At 36.9% G+C, this 22,428-nt stretch overlaps 1 protein-coding gene and 1 pseudogene across 1 annotated transcript in view; both read right to left on the bottom strand.

Moving 5' to 3' along the window:
- The window catches only part of Lama2 (laminin subunit alpha 2), a 547,138-nt gene that overhangs the window by 84,656 nt on the left and 440,054 nt on the right, over positions 1 to 22,428 (bottom strand). Inside the window, exons 37-40 of the mRNA XM_048354062.1 lie at positions 21,971 to 22,181; positions 12,208 to 12,324; positions 11,361 to 11,524; positions 9,276 to 9,414 (exon numbers count right to left, since the gene is read on the bottom strand). Of these exons, the coding sequence (XP_048210019.1) occupies positions 9,276 to 9,414; positions 11,361 to 11,524; positions 12,208 to 12,324; positions 21,971 to 22,181 (631 nt within the window). The remainder of the gene's footprint in view (positions 1 to 9,275; positions 9,415 to 11,360; positions 11,525 to 12,207; positions 12,325 to 21,970; positions 22,182 to 22,428) is intronic.
- On the bottom strand, positions 12,560 to 12,972 carry LOC125357278 (annotated as a pseudogene).

The following is a 22,428-nucleotide window of genomic DNA, read 5'->3' as shown; positions in this document are numbered from 1 at the left end:
AGTGAGCAAAGTTTACAACTTGGCTGACACTGCACTTTATTGTAAGTTTTGCATACAACGGATATTCTAATATTTTCCAAGTCACTTCTGTAGAAAATAAAGATTTAAAAATTACCTTCTGAATGTTCTTTAGGTATTTTAGTTTATTCAATTTCAGAAAAGCAAATTTAAATAATCATACTGAGGAAAATATGTGACTACATTTCTCAACATACAGTAATTACAAATGCTTAATATTTAATTGGACTACAGGAAGATTCACAGGGCTCTGTTCTGTCATTTATTGATAGACAGCTGGGGTATCAAACTTTTGCAAATAGAAAAACAAGGGTACAAATCACTTCATCTTGTAAGTGTGAAACCCATCATTCATGGAATGACAAGCAAAGCTATAAGGATATTTGTGTCAACTTAAAAAGAAAACAGTAAAGAAGGCTGGGGATGTGGTTCAAGAGGTAGAGTGGCTGCTTGATAAGCATGAGGCCTTGAGTTCAAACTCCAGTACTACCAAAGTAAAGCAAACAAAAAAAAAACAGTAAAGGGTATAAATGTGGTGAAACACCTGCCCTGGAAATTCATAGGAAGAAAGTGTGATGGACTTCTCTAAGTGAATACATCTCATTCATCATAGTAGAAATTTAAAGGAACAATGCTGACATAAGTGAAATCCATGATGGCATGATAATATTATGGAGGGACAGTAGGAGATGAAATGTCTGAAAGATTTTGAAGGTCCATGTTCTTGGGGTGAATTCAGAAGTTAGAAAAGTTAGGTCAGGGGATTGTTGTTTGAAATTTTCAGTCCTTTGCAAATGAAAAGAAATGGAAGTGTGCATACATGATGACTCTAAAAACAAAATAAGGAAATTTAGAAACTCTTATTGGTGCAAAAGGTCTCATTTCTAGACCCATTTTAAACTACTCTCATTTTTCTTAAAATTAAGACTCTTTTTTTCTAATGTCATTACCTTCATTTTAGTTAAAACATTTAATTAAAAACTAATGCAAGGCTGGCAGATAAGAATAGAAGCAAATTCAGACACTTGAACTCTTTCTTCAACATCCAAAATTTATCAACTTTCTGCTGTATTGATCTTTAAACCATGATATTTGGATATAATTTGATAATACCTTATTCAAAGTTCTGCATCTCTATTGAAAGGATGGACCTTTAGTTTTACTTGGTAATATTGCTTTTTACAGGGATTTCTGTCAGGATTAGAGCAGCATCATAAAATAAAAACTAGGGAAACCTCTGTGTTTTTTTTTTCTTGTAAATTTTGTGGGGGGAAGGTGTTCTACCTAATAGATCATTGATTTTTTAAAATTTAATTTAATTTTTTGCCAGCCCTGGGGCTTAAACTCAGGGCCTAGGTACTGTCCCTGAGCTTCTTTTGTTCAAGGCTAGCACTCTGCCACTTGAGCCATAGTGCCACCTCTGGCTTTTTCTATATATGTGGTATGCAGGAACAGAACCCAGGGCTTCATGCATGCTAGGCAAGCACTCTACCACTAAGCCACATTCCCAGCCCCCACATCCTTGATTTTTACTGGACTGTGTTATTACATAGTGTTTTGACTCATTTAATGGTTATGAATCTACTCAGGTATTACTATTTTGTTTTGAATACATTTTGATCTAGACTTAATGCTCATTTCATCTCAGTATTTAAATTTATTTTAAATGATCTGCTCAAGATCTCTAATACATTTCTATTGATTTCTCAGCCTATGTGATCTGCAGGATTATAGCATCCTTTCCACTCTTATCTGGTTCATATGTGTGTCTCTCTTTGTTTGCTTAATTATTTTTGTCATCTCTGTTTATTTTCCTATTTACTCTAAGAATCAGCTTTCTGTATTTTCTCAACCCTGTCTAATGTTTTTTTCTACATCATTAATTTCTGCATCTGCATTTATTTCTTTCATTGTGCTTTTTCAAACTACTTGAACAGAAACATGAGATAATTAGTTTTAGCTCTTATCTTTTCCTAATGTCCCTACTTAAAACTGTAAATTTTCCTATAGACACCATTTTATTTGTACCTGCGCCTTAGTGAAATTTTCTGTGCATTGTTATTAAATTTTTAGCTACTTCAGATTCCATTTCTCTTGACTCCTGAATGATGGTGAGGTGTTTTCTTCCTTTTAAAGCTGGTTTTGGGCATCAATGGTGCATTAGTCCTTTGGAATCAACCTCTGGTTTGCTTCATTGTGATCAGGCAATGTTGTGTAGGTACTTTGCTGATTTAAAACTTAAAATTTGCTGATACTTGCTTCATATTCATAGATCTTTTTGCTGTTATTTCATGAGTATTTTACCTAATGGGATATATAGAGTGAATTACCTAATTGTTAGAAAGTTCTAGGAGGCCATTAAGTCATTCCAGTTGATGGTACTTTCCAAATCTTCATCTTTACATTTTTTTCTTTTACCATTTAACATAGTGGTTTATGAGTACAATGCTTCTTGATCTGTGTTACTTATTTCAACATTCTCACTGCCTTCCAATCTACCTCTTCCCTTATTTTTCTTAATTTTGTAGTCTACACAATGAATTCTTGACTGTGCTCTCTCCCTCTTTTTATCTACCCCTTTTTTCTTGGCCCACCCTTGCAAGTTCACATTCCCTGGTGCTGATTCTGTTGGGGTTTGACTTTAACTTTCTGTTACCCTTACATTTCTTTGCTTAATCTATCTCAAAAAGAGGCAGTATTTGAGGTTGGAGCACTGCTTCACTCACTATGCTTCCTAAATCAGCATGACAACACTGAGCCATAGCAATATATAGCATTGCTTTTTAATGTTTACTTTTAAGGTAGGCGATTGCTTCCTGTTCATGTGCATGCCTGAGTTGTAACCTGTTTGGTTGGAGGCTTCTTGTTACTACTGCATTCACAAGTCCATACTCTACATCCAAATTCCCTCCTATGGAGACACAGTCTCACAGACTGGTTTTCTTCAGCTAGCCTGGCACCACAGCATTCCCAATGCCAGCCTCCCCTGCAGCTTGAGATAGCAGGTACACACCACTGCACTGTGTAAGAGTTGAGGAGGGGACTAATGAACAATTTGCCCTAAGTTGGCCTTACATTGTGAGCCTCCAGATCTCAGCCTCCAAAGTCACTATGTTTACATGCAGGAGACACTAATGCACAGTGTAGCCTGTTAATTTTTAAGAGTCTTCAAACTGTCTTTGGTTCCAGATAGGCATTAACCATTTCCGAGGTCTCTAGTCTGCTGGATCCGGCTATTACAGTTTAGATCCACTAGACTCCATACAGCATGAATCAATACTTCTTTCCTTCCTTCCTTCCTTCCTTCCTTCCTTCCTTCCTTCCTTCCTTCCTTCCTTCCTTCCTTCCTTCCTTCCTTCCTCCCTCCCTCCCTCCCTCCCTCCCTCCCTCCCTCCCTCCCTCCCTCCCTCTCTCTCTCTCTCTCTTTCTTTCTTTCTTTCTTGCAGCAGCAGCAGCAGTAGTAGTATTGCCTGGGTTCTGTTGCTGAATTTATTTTTGCTGAAGGCTAGTGCTCTAACACTTGACCCACATCACCACTTCCATATTTTGGGGGAAGGGGATAGTTTAGTGGAGAAAAGAGACTCAGATTTTCCTGCCCTGATTGGCTTTGAACCATGATCCTCAGATCACAGCATTCTGGGTAGCTAGGATTCCAGGCGTAAGTCACTGGCACCCAGCTAATTCTCAACAATTGTGTGTTTCTGTATATCATCTAGGGATGAGCCACATCCATTTTGGTCAAAGAGGACTGCACAGTAGTGGTCCCCTAGGGTTATGGGGGATGGTAACCTTGCAGTCAAATGTGTTTAAGTATACTCTGTGACATTCTCATAAATGAATTGCCTAATGCCACACTTCTCAGAACAGTTGGTTCTCAGAACAGTTGGTAATGCCTGACTGAGTGTGTCCTATTGTTTTTGTTCCCTTGGGAATTCTAACACCATTATGTTTATTCTTCTAAAAGTGAACTTGATGTTTAATCTGTAAAAACGTAAAAAAAAAAACAACCCTACCTTTTAACTGTCTCATTTCCATGTTTCTACTCTCTAACATTTTAGTACTTTGGTTTGTAATTCTATGCATTAATAATTATTATCCTTATAGTTTTCACAGAGCATCTTTAAAGTTCTTTCACAGTTACTTTTGGGGTGAGGGTCCTTTTTGTCTATTTTCCATGTTCCTTGATTTTTGCTGACATTCCTTTAAATGAATGTTATGGTAGTTTAATGAATGGGGTAGATTTTGTAGTAGTTCAGAGCTTCCTATTGTGTTATTTGTTCCCCGTTCTGCCACAGAAGAGTAAAAATTTAAATCTCTAGTTTATTCTCTTGACATTTGACCCCAACCAAGAAAGAGTTATTTTTGTAGCTTCTGTAGATTTCTCTTCTCTTGGTACTGAAAATGAATACTGGGAAGTTGCTTCAAGGGCAATTCACATAGTTATTAGCATACAAGTGTCAGTACTTTGAACAATAATTTGTTTTTCTGTATCTTCATCCTGCTTCAAGTTATTTATGAGCTATGCTTTCCTTACACTTACTGTTGTTTCTCTGAGAAAATTCATCACTTTCAAACTACCTTTAATTTCTTCTGTGTTTTATATCATTTTTTCTAAAAGCAACTGGAAAGTACCCTGTCAAAAACTTCTCTAATCACAGTTCCCAAGAGTTGTTGTGGAAAATCACTTGGAGCTGGAAAACACATAGGAAAAGCTGAACGCCACTGTAATGGTTAATTGGGTGTCAATTTGTCCAGGGGTGCCAAGATCACACATTGTTAGTGGAGTGTCTGTGAGGGTGTTTCTGGATCTTTAGCAAGATTGAGCAGTTTGTCATCTGTAAGGGACCAAACAGAATTGAAGATGGAAGGAAATGAGCTAGAAAAACATCTCTAGCTTTCTGACTGGGATTTATATTATAGATGCCTTATAGTCAGGCTTTTGAACTATAACTCAACCAGATTATTGGTGTTCCTGGGTCTCCAGCTGACTAGCTGTGGGACATCTCAGCCTCTTTAATCATGTGAGCTAATTCTTCAAAAACCTATCTATCTATCTATCTATCTATCTATCTATCTATCTATCTATCTATCTATCTATCTATCTATCTATCTTTCTCTCTCTCTCTCTATATATATGTATGTATGTGTGTATCTATCTCTGTCACATAATTATGTAGGCTATCTATATAAAATGGCTACCTTTCTAGATAGCATTTACCTAATCCATAATCTATGTAATCTATTGTCTATATACTATCATCTATGAGTCATCTGTTATCTACCTAGCCCCTATCTAATCTAATCATCTTTAGTTTCAATTTGTTCTTTTTCTTATGGATAACTTTTACTAGTTTGGCCTACATATATATTATATGCGTGCATGAGCACACACACACACACACACACACATATATGAATGTCTAGTAAAGAGTTTAATAAAAGCTGAGAAAAACTGAGAAACAGCATTCAGGACTGAGATTTTTAAGGGACATTGTGGGTAAGTGTGCAAACAAAACAGAAACAGAGACAGAGAAAGGTTAAGTTAATGACAATAACTTCAAGATGAAGAAAGGAGTAAGTAGAAGGAAAAATTATTAGGGATAAGAGCAATACTAAAAGATATAATAAGGGAAAAATAACACAGGGAGAAAGCCTGATATTGGCAGAAAACAGGTACAGACAATAGGTCAAAATAAAAGGCTCAGAAATAAGCCTATACATTATAGTTAATGAATGCCCATATTCCATATTTAAAATGTATATTTTTTCTTTTTCACTCATCAAAGAGAAATATTAAATACAGAGTTTGAATGTAGAGAAACAAACATTATGTAGTTCTTTTTTATCCTACATTTACAGAAAAATAGTACTAGTTCTTGAATGATTTCCTAGTTTTAAATAGTATTCATTCTTACAGTTAAAGAAATTATCATTGCAAGAATAGTAGTTACTATTCGGTATGTAAGAATACCATACAGTAAGTTGCAATTGAATATAATACCTCCTAACTTATAAAGGATAAACTTCTTATTTTTTCTTTCAATTCTATTCTTAATTATCCCTATGTGTTAATTATACTTCTGTAAATTTTAAATGATGAAGCTGTTTCTAAAATATGGTGTTCATTTTGCTTAGGGTTGACTTCTACCTTATATTTGTTTTATTGGCTCTACTGTTTCAATTATTCTTGTTTTCTTAAATTGTCTTTTTTTTTTTGCCAGTCCTGGGCCTTGGACTCAGGGCCCGAGCACCATCCCTGGCTTCTTCCCGCTCAAGGCTAGCACTCCGCCACTTGAGCCACAGCACCGCTTCTGGCCGTTTTCTGTATATGTGGTGCTGGGGAATCGAACCTAGGGCCTCGTGTATCCGAGGCAGGCACTCTTGCCACTAGGCTATCTCCCCAGCCCTAAATTGTCTTTTTTTTTTCACAGTGGTAATTGGTCATTTCATTGCTTGTCTATTAGGTCTTTTTTCTCTATTGCAAACATTCTCTTTGTTCCTTTGATTTTGTTCTTCCTAATTCATTATATTCTTCCTAAAGCTAAACACAAGTGAGTAGAACTCTTTTCTATTGCTACCCTTTGAGTTCTTTTATAGATAAGTCATAAACTTAATCTGATTCTTTTCTGTTTATCTGTAATGTTAACAATAATGCCAGTCTTATATTTACAAGATGCCAGGTAATTGTCCAACTAAATGTTAGACAAATATTTTTTCCAGAAAAAAATTAACTATAACATAATATCCTCTTAAAATTTTATTTATTGTAGCGACCAAACATACTCCAACACACTACTGGGGAGAAATCTATATTCATTTCTTGTTGGTAGTTATTGAATAAAACAGTGATTCTCTTTAGAATGTACTTTGTCAGATGTTTGATTATTTTTACACAGCTATGGAAAGAAAAAAGGAATAACAATGAAGAATGACCTAGAACTCATCATTGATGTTAGATGATGAGGTGAGGCATTAATGGTGAGAAACTACTTCTTACTATTAGTATCTTTGTGTCCCTAGATTCTCTTTGCTCAAGGCCATAGCACTCTGCCTCTTCAGCCACAGCGCCACTTCTGGCTGTTTTCTATATATGTGGTGCTGGGGAATTGAACCCAGGGCTTCATGTATACGAGGCAAAGCCCTTCCAGGAAGGAAAGTCTTATGAAACTCTTATTTCTAATTAATCACCAAAAAGTTGGAAGTGGACCTATGGTTCAAGTGGTAAAGTGCTGGCCTCAAGCAAAAAAAGCTCAAGGGCAGTGGGCAATACCTAAGCCCTGAGTTCAAGCCACACGACTGCCACAAAACAAAACAAAAATCCAAAACATCAACAACAAAAAAGAGTGTATAATGAAATCCTTACACACAATGTTGCTTTTATGTGTCAGAAGCCTTTGTATCAAAACTTGGATTCAAATATTGTATAATCCCCCTCCCTCATATATACTAGGTCTAAGTAAGGCAATCTTGTCCTCACCACCATCTTGGCACCTTAATAGAGGAGTGGGACTTTCCTACAAACTCTACTGATGAAATATGTCATTTTTTGAACTGCAGATGTGTCATATTGTTTAGCTCCAGAAAAGTCTTGACCAGGGAATTCTTGCCCTAAGCCCCTAATTTTCCTCACCTCTCTTGTTTTACTAGTTGTAAAACACTTTTGATAGGTTTAATTCCTCACACCTTATGTAGTTTTGGCCTATATGAGCTTTGGGCTAGCTACATTCAGTCTGCAAGTTATTTGGGGGGACATGAGTCCACTTGCAGATGCCAGCATTTTAATAAAGACTCCCAATCTTCCCTCAAAAAATAAAGAAACTGGGGCTGGGAATATGGCCTAGTGGCAAGAGTGCTTGCCTCCTATACATGAAGCCCTGGGTTGGATTCCTCAGCACCACATACATAGAAAAAGGCCTGAAGTGGCGCTGTGGCTCAAGTGGTAGAGTGCTAGCCTTGAGCAAAGAGAAGCCAAGGACAGTGCTCAGGCCTTGAGTCCAAGGCCCAGGACTGGCAAAAAAAAGAGAAAGAAACAGCATCTCTAACTATATAATACTATCTAGAAGAAAATACATGAAAACAGGTTAGGTGTGAAACCTTTCATATTAGGAGGATAACTATGCATAGGGAAATTTTTCAATGATCTTGTCACTATCTTGAATTAAAAAAACAAACAAAACAAAGTGTCCAATGAATTCATTACAGAGGAAAATGTAATATTTCTAGATTAAATATGATATTTTCATTGTGATTACAATATAATGGCCCCAGAGTAGTTATTTCATTTAAATCACTAAGAGCTAATAAAATATTATCCTATATATATTGAAGCAAAGGTAATATTGATCTTCATCTTTAATGCCCTCATTTATTCATCCTACATTTCAAATCAACTATTCAAACTTTACTTTCCCCAAGAAATTCTGTATGAGGAATATCTGAAAGATGCTTCTGAACATCTTACCTCCCAGTTTACCTCTTTTGAGATAACTTTTATCTTAAAATAGTATTACTATTAAATACTATTAGTATTACTATTAAATACTATTAAAATAGTATTACTATTTACTGGAATTTACTGGATATCTTATTTGTAAAATGTTGCTCGACATTGAAGTGCTGATTTGTCACTCCTGAAGATATTCAAGTAAGTGGATGTAACTTAGGATACAAAAGTCTAAAATGCTAGTTCCACATGCACTTTCAAACAAGACCAAAGTCTAAGGTAAAGAGATGTTCAGTCCACCAAAATAGCATATGTAGTTTGGAGATACACAATCTGTTTTGAATAAGGTACCCTTGGTGGTCAAATTTTATATACACCAAACGTAAGTGTGACTATTAACAGTAGTGTTCACTTTCAGGGCACTTATTACTACTGACGACATATGGACTCATGGTGATAAATTTCTTCCTGGAGTATTTTATTTGCCTGTTTTTGTTTTGTGAGCTATGCCACAAATCTGCTTGACATTTGTAATAATTTCAGGCCCCTGACAATGATAAGTAGTGGCTGACTGAGAAGAGAGTTTTGCTATGATTACAGTATATTGAGGATTTATTTTGGGATAAAATTTAAAAGAGACCTTCCAATCCAATTCAAGATGAGTATTCTCATTGACTATCATTTTTAGAGCTCATTTAAATTTGAATTTTTTAGGTTAGGAATTTATTAGGTTAGGAATTTATTATTATTTTTTTAAAGACTGACTTCTCTTCTCACATAGTAATAGTTTCTTACCACAATACCAGTTTCTTACCAGTGTTGTAGCTTCCTGGGCCAAACCTTTGGCTCTGCTGGCAATTTTCTCAGCTTCATCAATGTAGTCCTTAATGTTGCTATAAGCTTTGAAAGCTGCAGTGGCATTGAAGGAGATGTTTTTAGCCTCTTCAAGGATTCTGGTAGATTGAATGAAAAAGAAAACAGAATTTCACAGGAACTAGAACTCGAAATACTACCTCACTAAAATATGGGTTACAACTGGTCATTGCAAATGTAACTACAATAATTACAAATCATAATGAGACACCTATTTATTTTACTGCACTCTAGTGCTCTACCTAAATTATTATTCTTAAACAAGTCTGCTATAAAAAATACCAGTATGTCATGAAAATTTATTACATCCTTCCCCAATCTCCCCCGCCCCCTTTTTTTTTTGCCAGTCCTGGGCCTTGAACTCAGGGGTTGAGCACTGTCCCTGGCTTCCTTTTGCTCAAGGCTAGCACTCTGCCACTTGAGCCACAGCGCCACTTCAGGCCGTTTTCTATATATGTGGTGCTGGGGCATCGAACCCAGGGCCTCATGTATACAAGGAAAGCTCTCTTGCCACTAAGCCATATTCCCAGCCCCCCAAATCTTCTTGTAAGTATGTACACCAGGTATTCAGTAAGATAATCCTGAACATTATTTGGGAAGCACACAGTAAGTTTCAGAGCACTTGTGACACATTCACAAAATATCTCAGCAGTAAGTGCATTTTCCTAGAGGAGGATGAAGAAATCTCAGAAGGTTAAATCATCCACTATTGTTCAAAGGCCTCACGTAGCCCTAGTGGAGGGTGTAGAATTCCACCCACTTATTCCTGGCTTGCTGTTCCACCTACCACTATAAATGGCAAAAGGTTGTTACAACATGAACCATGGTCAGGCATTGGTAGCTCATAATTGTAATCCTAGCTGCTCAGAAGGCTGAGTTCTAAGCATGTCAGCCTTGAGGGATAAAGCTAAGCAAGAAGAAGAGGCCCTGAGTTCAAGGGTCAGTGCTACAAGTACACACACACACACACACACACACACACACATACACACAGAGGAATTGGGGAATGTAAATCCATAGTTTTTAAACAATAGAAGTTCCTTTGCTTCAATGAGTATCAAGAATGAGAATATAGACTTCCACATGTTTTTGACTAATATAGACTTATTTGGAGAAATAATAGCTGGGAAAATGGCCTGTTTATATTGTATCAGTCATAAAAGTAGACAGGAAATATGTCACTTCTACTTACACGGCTCTTTGCCAATCAAACACATCATATTCTCTCTCCTTTCTCTCCTCTAACCTACACAACAATCCCAGCCTCATGAGCTGCTATTCAAAGGAGAATATGTAATATCTTCCTTAAGTTTGAAAAAAACCAGAACAAAACATCACACCTTTCTCTCCTCTAACCTACACAACAATCCCAGCCTCATGAGCTGCTATTCAAAGGAGAACATGTAATATCTTTCTTAAGTTTGAAAAAAAAAACAGAACAAAACAAAATACTGAAATTTTATGTATGAAGTAAGATATTCAAAAGGCATCTTTTTAAAGAATTTATTGTCACAGTGATGTACAGGGGGGATACAGTTATCTATGTAACAAAAGACACCTTTTAAAAGTAAATTGTTACCTCTCTGTACGTCAGTTTGATAATAAAAATTTGAGAAAAAAATATAAAAAAATATAAAAAGTAAATTGTTTTGATTCTACTAGACTGAAATTTGAAGCAGAGTTTGTTTATAGGTTATTATTTAAATGTTAATAAGCAGGCAACCATGGTGCTTTCAAAAAAGAACAAAAAATAATTTTCTAAATATAACTTAGTGTCATGTTCATTTCCTAACAAGCTTTATTTGAATCTACTTTTAACTTAGACTTAGATGCCTTTGAATCCACTTAGAATTTCCAGTAGAGCTTTAATCTTCTCATTAGAATCTCCCATGGAAAGGTAGCATAGCTCTTTTGTTCATAATTACAGGAATCAAGACTTGAAAGTGATTGCTCTACCATTTCTGCTTGTCAAAGCTGTTGGTCAAACATGAAGAAACACAGACATTTCCAATTACAAATGACATACCCGTCAAGTATGGCAGATGAGTCATTCAACTGAGCAGCGTGGCTCTCAGCCCGGGATACATTCTCAGCAAGATTTCTGTCCTTTATTTCTTGGGAGAGGTCATCTATTTTATCTTTAAGCTCCTCAGACATTGGTGGCAATTTAGTTTGAATGTCTTCAACATACTGATAAGTAGAGAAAAGGAGGGGGCATTTTTAATAAAGCAAATGAATCCAACCCCCCCATAAATGTGCTAATTTCTTGCGAGGAGACATAATTACATACACTTTGTTTTTTTATAAAACTTAAAAAATTTACTAGCATAGCAGAAAAGCAAATAGTGAATAAAAGCTGTTATTTAATAAAAAGAATTAGCAACTTTATGAAGCCAATTTATATCAAGGAGAATCTATCTTTTTTTAAAGGTTACTTCCTAGCTATAAATGTACAAATGGCAGTCATTTAGGATCTCTTACACCATTTGCATTTCTATTACTGCATATCACTATGAAATGCATTAGACAGTACACTAGAAGTCTTTTTGTAGATTTACATTGCTCTTTTAACTAATGTTATGTGATACAGAAGCAGATTGTAAGTGCTGGCCTAGGAACAGGAATGTCCCTTATTACCATGAAACAATGAGAGCACAGGCATATGCAATACCCGGTACAACAAAATGCAGTTCCAAAAGTTACCAACAGATGATCACAATTATATTGCAATAATGCAAAAATCATTTTACCTCTGCTCAAACACAAATATTAATACCTGCTTCTGTTACTGAAATGTCTCCCTATCTCTTACTTATAAAAGCTTATGCCATCATCTTCATCTCTTTCAATTTTGGGTTTCACTCAATACTCACATCTATGACTGAGGTGATTTCATCTGCCAGTCGTGTGGCTTCATCGAGTATGTCTCTACCCTCTTTTAAAGTGTTCTCAATTTCTTCTTTACCACTTTCAACAGCCTCCTTCTTTTTCTGTGTAGAAGAAATAGACATCAAATGTCATGTGGGTAAAACTGTATCTAGTTCTATATGCTATTTGAATAAAACCCTCTCCACATCTACATTGCTACTTTTCTTGAGTTATCTAAAACAATAGCTTCACATACATGATACATTATATTGACAATGTAGTTAGATGAGGATTATATAAATTCCCAGCCAGTCCCCCAAGGATTATTCTTTTTTTTTTCTTCACTATCAAAGACTTTTACTTTCCAATGGATGAGAGAGACTCCTTCATCTTCTTGGTCATAGTTGGGATGAGGTGCATGTGGTCATCCACACACTTGGTCACACAACTGTCCAGCTGCCATTTTACTTGAAGCTCCTTATTCCCTGCATCTATTGAATCTTTGGCTTTGTCATTACAATGCATGGTGCATCGGGCCAGGTGGTCCTGGAACTTTTCCAGTTCACTGGTCACCAAGGCCTGTGCTTGAGCCACAGGTGCATGGCAGCGCTCGATGCACTGGTGCATCTGTTGCATGGACGCCTGGCTATCTTCACAGCAGGTGGCGCTGCACCGGAACATGAGGCCATCTTCCGGATGTTCTCTCTCTCCACACTCTTCACCATGGAGTCCACCGCCTCCTGCACTCGGAGCTGCTGCCCCTCTGCCATGGCGACCCCGCGCTGTGCCGCGCCGGCGCCCCCCAAGGATTATTCTTTTAAGATCCTAACCACGTAATTTCTCTATGCTGTTGTCCAAATTCATCCAAGTGCAGGAAAATAATGTGATAGTAGCTGGCAGATTAAAACTACTGTTAACGCAAAGTGAAGTATCCAATCTTAAATACAATTTAAGTGCAGAAATGCACTACTGAACACGTGGCAGCATACCAACTTGGACTGAAACAATGCATTAAATTTCAAAAATCCGTATACAAATGAGAACTTTGTGAGCATCAATATGGATTCATTCTATTGGAATTCAGTAAAACTCAAGGAAGCAAGATTTTTTCTTTTCTTTAAGGGAACTTAGGAGAAACATTTCTTAAGACATAGAAAAAAAGTTTATCACCTTGAAGGATAAACTTAATGGACTGTTTGATAAGAAGAGAAGAGACTCTAACTTTTCTTTGGAACTTATAGCTTGTCACAAAACTACAAGAAAGTCATTCCTAGCCTTGAAGAAGAAATCAATGAGAAAGAAATGTTGCCATTCCTCCATTTGGAACATTCCTTTGTCTATTATTCTCGTTATCTTTCCAATTCATTTATATCCTTCCAGTCATCAACTCATTTATGGATTTAATAGATACAATTAAAATTTTGGTCATTGTCCTCATATATTTCATATTAATACTGAACGTAGTTTATGTTCATTCAGATATTAGTATGCACCAAGTAGTTTATATGTTTCCTTTTCACTCAATTCTAAATGAGTAAAAAGTTGAATACATTAAGTGCTATATTATGAATGTATGCATCACCATAAAATATGAAGGTTTTAACTTAGAGGTTGAAATCCTAACCTCTGGAGTGTTAATATTAGGAAATGGGGAGTTGAAGAGATGATTTGATCATAAGGCAGAAATCTCATAAATAGGCTCAATGTTCTTATGAAAATGTCTCAAGGAGTTCATCTGCCACTGTACCATGTGAGGACACAGGACAAAACCTGGCTACACTGAGCCAAAAAAAAATCAGCTTTCATCTGATACCAATCTGCCAGCACCTTAATTTTTGATTGCCTAACCTTTAGATTTATAGATATGAATCTATTTTCTGTGCAAGTCGCTGGATTTTGGATATTTTGTTACAGCAACTGAAATGAACTTAGTCATCAAGTGACTTATTTAAGATAATATAGAATAGTGTAGTTTATTGAATCCTAATTTATCTACTGAAAGATCCTGGGTCCTGGACTGTGAAAGAAATTGTCTTGCATAGCAGTCAGATTTCTTATTTGTACTGAGTGCACTTTCCTAGCCTTCTTTCCCAATCTTTTCATCAACCACTTCAATGGATTGCTTAGTACATGTTAGTTTGTTATCTCTGAACCTTTGCATTTGCACTTGGCTCTACTGAGTAGAGAACTGGTCTATTTCTCTCTCTTTTCTGCTTGTGGTCAGTTCCTCGACCACCTAATATGCTCATCCAATCATTCTATGCAGACTAGGAACAGTGATTGAAAGCCACATTCAGGTAACAATCTACTTGGGGAAGAGGTCAGTCAGCTTCACAGGCTATGAAACCTGCTTCAGCCAGGACGTGTGTCCCACATTCACTTGGAACAGTGATCATAGCCTGGGAGCTGTTTTGGAAATGTACAATCACAGTTCCTTCTGGGACACTAAGTGACTGAACCAGCGCTTGACAAGCATGGCAGAAGTAGAGAGGATTTGGCTTGGAGCACTGTCTGGCACAGAGCAAGGGCTGTATCATTGTTACCAATGATAGTAATCATTTCCCTCTCCTTCCAAGCACTAACTTACTTTAATTATAGTCTATTGGTATCCATAAACTATAGAACCATAGATAAATTTTATGTGGTATATAAGTTGAACCATCTCAATTACTTCTGGGGCTTCTAAAAGCACAGGTCACTTAATGAATATCAGATGCATCAAAGCATCACAGATGCATGTGCAGAGACCAGAGCAAGTCCCAGCCTACTAAACTGTGCATGGCTAATGATGGGTGACATGTTGAATGTATCATACAATACCAGAAACAGATGATCATGTCTTAGAAAACCATAAACCTCTTGCATGGAAGTTATGTTATGCTTCTTGACTTTACAGGTATATTACATGTTTTTTATGGGTACATTGAAGACCACCCACACTACAACATAAATTCCATAAAGCATGGTCTTATATGTCCCTATCTCTCTAGTACTCAGAAGAACTTCCTCAATAAGTAGTTCCAAATGAAAAAAAAATGAAGTTAGGGAATTGTGCTTCCGACACTGAACTTACTCAGTTACTCATATCTTTTGTTAATTCAGGGGAACGTTTCACTCTTCAGTCCCTCTTCACAGACAACAAACGTGGGGGCACTGTCTATGTCTCTGATATTGTCATATTTCTTCAGTCACAGATTTCTAAGCAATTGTCAGTTTAGTCCTTGACTTTTGTACCATCTAAAGTAGTATTAATACAGGAATTCAAGAATTCATTTTCCCAACAGAATTTGTTTGTATTAATGAATCACAGTAACTTAAAACTGCTATACCAATGGGAAGAAGAATTTTCATGTGTGTATGTAAAGAGCTATATTCCCTGTGTGAATTAGTATCTGTTGCAAACCTCTGTTTTCGGGAGCCAATTGACATGCAAAATTGAAATATGTTCCTGTGCTAGAGCAAAAGTGATGGAGTGGAGACTAAAGTGAGTTTAGAGATGGGTAATTTTCATATGAGATATTTCTATATTCTCTTTGAAATGAGGAAAGATGGAGATTTGAAGTTAAGTTTCCTTAAAGGCATTTTATTTATTCACTGAAAAAAAAAACCTGTTTTTCCTTGGTGCTGACATTGTTTTAAGCCCTAAGGATATGTAAAGAAGAAGTCATGTTCCTTACGGCTTCTGTGGAGGAGTATAAAGGTTTGGATCTTATATGCTCACAAAAGCCATGTACTCTAGAGGTTTGAAGGCTTATCTGTGGTGCTAAGGGGAGGTGGGAGAACCTAGTGTCAACAGGCAAGCAAGCCTTTGTAGGTGTGTTGAGATGTTGTCATGCACCCCTCCTTTCGCCTTAACCATGATTTGAGTAGCTTTTCTCTGTGTACCTCTCCTTGTCATGTTGTTCTGCTTTTCACAGCTCCAAAAAGCAATGGAGCTAACTGACTATGAACTGGAACCTCTGAAACAATGGGACAAAGCAAACATTTCCTCATAAGCTGTTTATCTCAGGTATTTTGTCAGAGTAACAGAAAGCTAACTAACCCAAAAGGAGGGAGATCCAATGAGTTGTGGATGTATCTTTTTTAAGTAATGATAAAATTAGTGCTCATAATAATAATAATCAATAAATGAAATGAAGGAATGGAATGTGTAGGATATGAAATAACTTACTAGAGAAAGCCTGCACTAAGGAACAAAAAAGAGGCCTAGATACAGTGACCCTTTTTCTTTAAACATATGCCATACATATACTTGTTAACTATTCTGTTTGTATTTCCAGGTTGATTGTGTTTCAGCTTTTAAATTCTAATTCATTAGATCTTAATTCATTCCTGAGCTTTGCAAGTTGAACATCACTTTTAGTTGTTGTTGTTATGGGTTGTAGGGTGGTTTCTCCAGGAATCTGTAAAAGCTAGTTTCCCATTTCTCCTTTAATAGAGAAAATTATTCCTTCCTTTTCAATCTGTTCTTTGACAAGGATACAAAAGAAGACTTTGAGACAGATGGTTCCACATAAATTGTTTTTGCTTCTTTGAATTACTCCTCTTATTTATTTCAGTCCAATAGAGCGTCAGTTTTCTCTCTGTTACTGGAATTGACCTAACCCCAAGTAGTCTGCATTCAAAGCTTCCTAGAATCCAAATACCATTTCCAGCATCATCTTCTGGAGCCGATTTTTGTGCGACATGTGAATGAGCTGTGCTGTTACCTTCCCTAAGATCACTTAGTACTTCAGAGCTCTGTTCGTACCTAGGTAGGCACTCTTTTCTTTCAAGCTCTCTCAATATCTAGTATGAAGCCATCACCTCAGTAAATCTTTCACTTAGTCTCCCAGTTAATAATAATGATAATAGATTCAACACATAAGCCTGTGGGAGACACTTCACCTTCAAACCATAACACGGTCCTGACATTTATATCCTAACCATGCATCGATTTTATTCTAATTCCCCACTAGGCTGCTTAAATTTCTTCTTAGCATTTCCCTCTATCTGAATTGTTGGTTTTCTGGTTTAAAATTTTTCTGTCTCCCTCAACCCTAGAAATATTTGGATGACCACATCTGTTTTGAGTTTTTAGCATCCTCATGAGGACCTGTTGAGAGGTAGGAGTTAGTAGGGTTTGAGGACATCAAGGATCAGATTTGGCTTCATTTGCTCTCTTTTGCTGTGGCTTATTTGTTTAGAAGAACACTTTTGACCTGGGCATTCCTATATGTTCTCTAAATATAATACTTGTCAAAAACCTGTCACAAATATTATTCTTTTTTTTTTTTTTTTTGGCCAGTCCTGGGCCTTGGACTCAGGGCCTGAGCACTGTCCCTGGCTTCTTTTGCTCAAGGCTAGCACTCTGCCACTTGAACCACAGCACCACTTCTGGCCGTTTTCTGTATATGTGGTGCTGGGGAATTGAACCCAGGGCCTCATGTATACGAGGCAAGCTCTCTTGCCACTAGGCCATATCCCCAGGCCCACAAATATTATTCTTAATATAAGAAAAAATCCCAGTGCCTTGTCCAAAAATAATAGTGATAATATTATATACTGTAAATGACTAAAATGTCCAAAATTTTAAATTATACAAGACCAATAATCATTTATATTCAATCTTAAAATATACTGGTTACCAATAACACCTCAACATGGTAGACATTTAAATATTATCCAACCTACTTTGTTAGCTTAAAACCTCACAATTTTCTTTCTTTTTTTTCATTTTGTCAGTCATGGGGCTTGAACTCTGGGCCTGGGCACTGCCCCTGAACTCTTCAGTTCAAGGCTAGTGCTCTAACACTTGAGCCACAGAGCTACTTCCAGTTTTTTGGGTGGTTAATTGGAGATAACAAACAGTACAAGAAATGTACCCAAGGCCTAACATATGAAACTGGAACCTCTCTGTACATCACTTTGACAATAAATAAAATATAATATAATATATATATATATATATATATATATGAATCTCATGGTCTTTCCTGTCCAGGCTGGTTTTGAGCCATGATCCTCAGATCTCAGCCTCCTGAGTAGTTACCTCCATAGTAGTTAGGATTACAGGTGTGAGCCACCAGTGCCCAACAACCTCACCATTTTATAATCCAAAGCCAACTTCTCAGTATACAGAAGGCCATCATAAATTCAACCAAATGTAATTTGAACCCATAACTGTATTTTTGAATTGCTCTCTTAACTTTGGGGATATTCAGCAAAGTCCTGAGTTGAATTTCACAATGCAATTCACTGATTCAAGGCTGGACTCTCCTTTTTTTCTTTTTTTTCTTTGCTGGCTATCTAGCAAACATTCATCTGCTTGTTCTTAAGCAGTTATGTGTCCAATTCTATTAACCACTAATTTTCTCTCAATGCCTTACATTTTACTCTTTATACATTTGCAAACTCTTTTCTAGAGCATTATTTTCCTTCTGTTTCTACAGATTAGGCCATTTAGGGCACATCAGGAATGTCATGGCTGCTGAAAAGCCTTTCTTTGCTTACTTCCATGATGATTATAGTCTATAGAAATGTTTACTTTGTTGGTACCTTCGATGAGGTAGAGATGCACATACCTCATAAAAGATGGTATTTTATTCTTTATATCAATGGTTTGCAAAGTTGAGGCTATATAAGTCACTGAGGGAATTTTTCATTTCTTCTAAGTGCTGGAGATTATAGGGTACACCACTAGGCCTGGATTTGGAGGGATTTTCAAAAACATGGGTTGATGGTCACTCAGTTTCTGAGTTGGAAAGTTTGAGGTAGGGACTGAGATGATCCATTTTTTAAAATGACTTTCTAGAAGATACTGATGCTGTTACTCCAAGGACATCATGATGGCCAGTGTTTGATCTAATCAACTTTCTGTTCAGCACACTTTCTGAATGTAATGAGGGCTTAATGAAAGCTTTTTCATAATAAAAAATTCATGCTCAGCACATTCACATAAACATAACATTTGAATTGGGACTCAATTATATCCTATTCATTAAGGTATAGAGATTAAGGTGGTTTATGTTTAAAGAGACTATTGTTCAATCCAGCAAGTCAAATGTTCCTATTTTTCTCCAATCTTGCTGGACAGCAAATGCACCCCAAGAATCTGTGTATTGGGCTACACAGTCCATTCAGAGTCTGTGTGGCCAACAGGTCCTGTGTGTTTCACAAACTCTAGATGATTCTTTTTTTCCCTTTTTTTCAGGGTGGGGGAGTTAACTTAGCACCAACCTTATACTTTATATTAATTTACTTAGTTTTTCTATTTTATCCAGTAAATTTTTAAATATACTCTTCATTAAGCACAGAATATAAAATTATTACAAAAATAATGACTTAGAACTTTAATACTGACTATATATGCTCTAGGGCTCTCTGGGGGTTGTGGGTACGGGTGGGAATCCAAGAATGATGGCTGTTGGTTTTAAATATCACTGAAGGAAAAGCAGCTGAAAGCACCATTTACTATGCTACAATGATTCTTCTTGAAATGCTTCTCCACTGCTTATGATGCTCTCCCACACAGGTAATTTTAATTTCTTGAACTGTTGCCATGAAGTGGAGCAATTGCCCTCCAAGTAAATGACACCACTCGAGCATTACTGAGCTGTATGGATCATGGCAAAGCCAGTGATGAGAAGTCCGTACAGCCGCCTGCCACTCCAGGCCGTGCTTTCTCTTGAATATTGCTAGTGTGTCAGTGGAGTACAAATTGATTAAGTTTACATCCATTGGTTATGAAGACAGTGAGTCTCCTTAATCCTCTACCATGATGACAAGACTAAATCCCCAAAGAAGGACCAGAAAATATTTTAAAATTGAGCCTATACTCTGCTAGAGTGCTGAGTTACTATTGAAAGTGGAATTAGTGGGTAAAGGAAATATAGATCTGTTGCTGTTGTCAGTTTTGTTGTGGTTAGATATTAGATACATTTTATTATTACTAATTTTATCCATATTGGGCCTTGTAGGTAAGCACAATGTCCTTTAAAACATACCCTCAGTCCTTTTTGTTTTACTTATTTTTTAAGTAGGCTGTCCAGTTTATGCCTCAAACTGGACAATGATCTCCCTATTTACACTTTTCACAAAGCTGGGATGACATGTTTCTGCCACACAGCTCTGATTTTATGGTTGAGATGGGCTCTTGAGAACTTTTTTGCCCAGGCTGGTCTTAAACTATAGTCCCTTGATTACTGCCTCCCAAGTGGTTAAGATTGCATGTGTGATGTATACCCACCCAGAAGACATACAAGTCAGCTATTGCTTCTGGACCTATTGAGGTCAAGTGCTTTTTTTTTTCATCATGCACACTGTTATTTTATTATAACTTACTCAACAGAACAATAGAATGGGCTAAGACTGAATCAAATACACTTGTCTCATCACCAGTGATTAAAGTTAAGCATAGAAGTCATTTGGGGGTTACACATCAAACCCCAAACATTCTTGGGACTTTGAAAGCAACAAAGATTGTCTGGTGTCTGGAAAGAAAGCTGTTTAAATGCCAAATACAGGATTGCAGAATTCTATGTGCTAAATCTAGTCCTAAGAAAGTAACCATGCACCATGTTAAGATCCAGGAAGAAACTCAATAAAAGCAAAGAAAGAATATATAACATAGAATCTGTTGTAGTTCTAGGCCCAGCTGCACTCTGTAGCTGCTCATAACTTCTTTTTTATGACAAAAAGGAGGAGAAAAGAATCCGCAATTGCTATGTTCATCCTTTAAAAAAGGCCATTTGTATCGAACACATGGATTGCATAGACAAAGGGGAGTAAAAATTTTCCCTAAGTTCTGATCTGTCTTAGTGATTTCTCCCACACTCAAGTTCCACAGAGAATACAGAAAACATGCATGCTATTTTTGGCAGCCAGATCTCTGAACTAGGTTTGTATATCAAGTTGCAAATTTTCAAAATCATATCCTGTGAGGGCCTGAAAATAATCTAGATATACACTGACAAAACACACACACTGCAGAGTTGAGAATTAATGTTTACAGATGTTAACTAACTGGCTTAATTTCTACTTCTAGTTAATAATATGGTTGTTATTGGGAGCAAGGTTCCCTGATTTCTATGTCCTGTGACATATTGGCCTTAAATTTTTTTAATAATCAGGGCTGGGAATGTGGCTTAGTGGTAGAGTTCTTGCCTTGCATGCATGAAGCCCAGGGTTTGATTCCTCAGTACCACATACATAGAAAAGGCTGGAAGTAGCATTCAAGTGGTAGAGTGCTTGCCTTGAGCAAAAGAAGTTCAGGGACAATGCCCAGGCCCCAAGTTCAAGCCCCAGGACTGGCAAAAACCAAAACATTCTTTAATAATCTAAGTGTTCTAAACTTTATTTGACTAAGTACAAAATGATCATTAATGATACACACAGAGAGAATGGCCATTCTCCCTCTATGTGTGGCTTTCATTTTGTGTGTATGCCAGCGCTGGGGCCAGAACTGTGTGCTGCAATTCAAGGTTTCTCACTCTTGCTTGACTTTTTCATTCAAAGCTGTAGTTCCACCACTTGAAGCACACTTCCAGCTTTATGTTGGCTAATTGGAGTTAAGAGAATCATGCACTTTTCTGTTTAGGTTGGCTTTGAACTGTGATGGAGTCTCAGTTATCAGCCCTGTGAGTGACTAGGATTGCAGGTCTAGCCCTCCAAAGCATGGTTGCCCCTGTCATTTTTGACTTTTGTGAATGTGTATCACCTTGACAATTCCAGCCATTTACAGCCCACTACTGTTATCCAGGACTGTAAGGGGTGGGCTTCCACACTCACCTCCAATGCAGTCATGTTTCTTTGGTTGGCAACCGATAAGTAATCAGCTTCTCTGATCTTATCTGTGGCCTCTTGCAACAGGTCCCAAGCATCATCAAGTTTGTTCTTGTAGTCATCTAGTTTCTGCTGAAGATCCTTCTCCATTTCTTCAGTTTTTCTCCTGGGCTCTCCAAACAGTCTGTTCATTTTCTTCAGAAGGCTTTCTGCAATTCTGGAACAACCAACCCAAAACATAGATGGTCATACTACTACTTCAGTGCTTACCGATATTAAACAGTGTTACAAAGAGTGGCTAACAAAAAGAAAGGTTAAAATACTCACAAAAAACATGAAAAGCAGATTCAGTATGCACAGAGTCAGATATCTAAAAGTGGTCAATTCTTTCATCAATTAAAACAAAACCCTCTCAGCTTTAACATTTATTAGTAAGATTAATTTTTGATTGTCAAGGCTCTCAG

Source organism: Perognathus longimembris, chromosome 9, assembly GCF_023159225.1.
Source record: "Perognathus longimembris pacificus isolate PPM17 chromosome 9, ASM2315922v1, whole genome shotgun sequence".
Taxonomy (NCBI): Eukaryota; Metazoa; Chordata; class Mammalia; order Rodentia; family Heteromyidae; genus Perognathus; species Perognathus longimembris.
Note: the sequence above shows the minus strand (reverse complement) of the source record. Positions and strands in the feature narration are given on the sequence as shown.